General features: G+C 39.1%; 1 protein-coding gene across 2 annotated transcripts in view; it reads left to right on the top strand.

The window, feature by feature from the left end:
* The window catches only part of LOC116695236 (1-phosphatidylinositol 4,5-bisphosphate phosphodiesterase gamma-1), a 40,207-nt gene that overhangs the window by 33,036 nt on the left and 5,797 nt on the right, over positions 1-1,374 (top strand). For both annotated transcript variants that reach the window (XM_032525371.1, XM_032525370.1), the window contains exons 23-24: positions 439-505; positions 1,062-1,225. In XM_032525371.1, the coding sequence (XP_032381262.1) occupies positions 439-505; positions 1,062-1,225 (231 nt within the window). The remainder of the gene's footprint in view (positions 1-438; positions 506-1,061; positions 1,226-1,374) is intronic.

The raw sequence follows: 1,374 nt of genomic DNA, 5'->3' as shown, positions 1-1,374 counted from the left end.
TGAGCACTTCTCCTTTGCCGAGATAATCCATCCACCTCACAGGTGTGTCATATTAAGATGCCTATGAGTCCCTAACCATAACACCAGATACTGACAGGTTTTTGGACCCCTCCCTCCAATACAGTTGATATACCACACCTGTGGATGGATTATCTCTGCAAAGGAGAAGTGCTCACTAACACAGACTTAGACACTTTTGTGAAAAATATTTGAGTGATATAAGCCTTTTGTGTACATAGAAAACGTCTTAGATCTTTGAGTTCAGCTCATGAAAAAAGGGGGCAAAAACAAATGGGTTGCATTTATAACTTTGTTCAATATATATATATATATAAATAATTTTTTTTCTTGTAATCTTTCAAAATAAAGATTTCATTCATTCAAATAATCAACTTCAGATCATAATCAATCTTATTTTGCATGGCTGTGTCGTCTCAGTCTACAGAGAACAGTCCTCTTGGAACATTCCTCAAGGGCTTCATTGATGTACCCACGTGCCATGTCGGTGAGTCCCCTAAACATGAGGCAAACTGAGGTGTTCTCAGTCAGATGAGGCGTATTTGTGGGTTTTTATTTGTGACTTGCCAATTTCAATTATCCAGTTTAACCCAGAAAACCCTACCAAAAACTTTACATCATGTAGAATCAAATTCTCCTTCAAAGTCTCTTACAATTGTCTCACAATCTAGCGAAATTCAACACATTTGTAAACTTATCTGCATTTTTGTATAAACTATGTAACTATGTAATTGATCCGTTCCTAAACCAACCAACCATCTTGAACACAAACGTACATGCGGATACATTTCACGTCAAGAAACTATTTGCATTAACATTTACAGTTATACAAAAGGTTACAATTTCCACTATTTGGGCTGCATAATTTTTTCAAACCTGTTTATTACAAATTCAAAGTTAACCCAGATTCATACGTTTTGATTTTCCTGTTTTGTAATAGCTCTATTAGTAGATGAAACCAGATTTAATACCTATTAGCCCTCATAGCCAACTGCCTTCTCATAATAAACTGACACTTCATCTCGTCCTCCGTCTGTCTTCAGTGGTGCATAAGGACGGGAAGAATTCTCGTCCCTACGTGTTCACGATACACTCCCAGCAGCTGTCTCACCCGGTCCAGACTCTGGACGTTGCAGCCGACAGTCTGGAGGACGTAACCAGCTGGGTCGGCAAGATCAGAGAGGCCGCGCAGAACGCCGATGCTCGGGTCAGTACGACCAAAGCGACGCAAACCAAATCTTGGGGAATGAACATTCTGACTTTTTAAACTTCAATTTATAACATTTAATGAGATAATGTGCAGACTAATCATTGGGAACTGAATTGTGTGGCTGCATTGCTGCTGTCTCGAAAGTA

This window comes from Etheostoma spectabile, chromosome 9, assembly GCF_008692095.1.
Source record: "Etheostoma spectabile isolate EspeVRDwgs_2016 chromosome 9, UIUC_Espe_1.0, whole genome shotgun sequence".
In the NCBI taxonomy this organism is placed as follows: Eukaryota; Metazoa; Chordata; class Actinopteri; order Perciformes; family Percidae; genus Etheostoma; species Etheostoma spectabile.
This window is presented reverse-complemented; position numbering and strand designations above follow the sequence as displayed.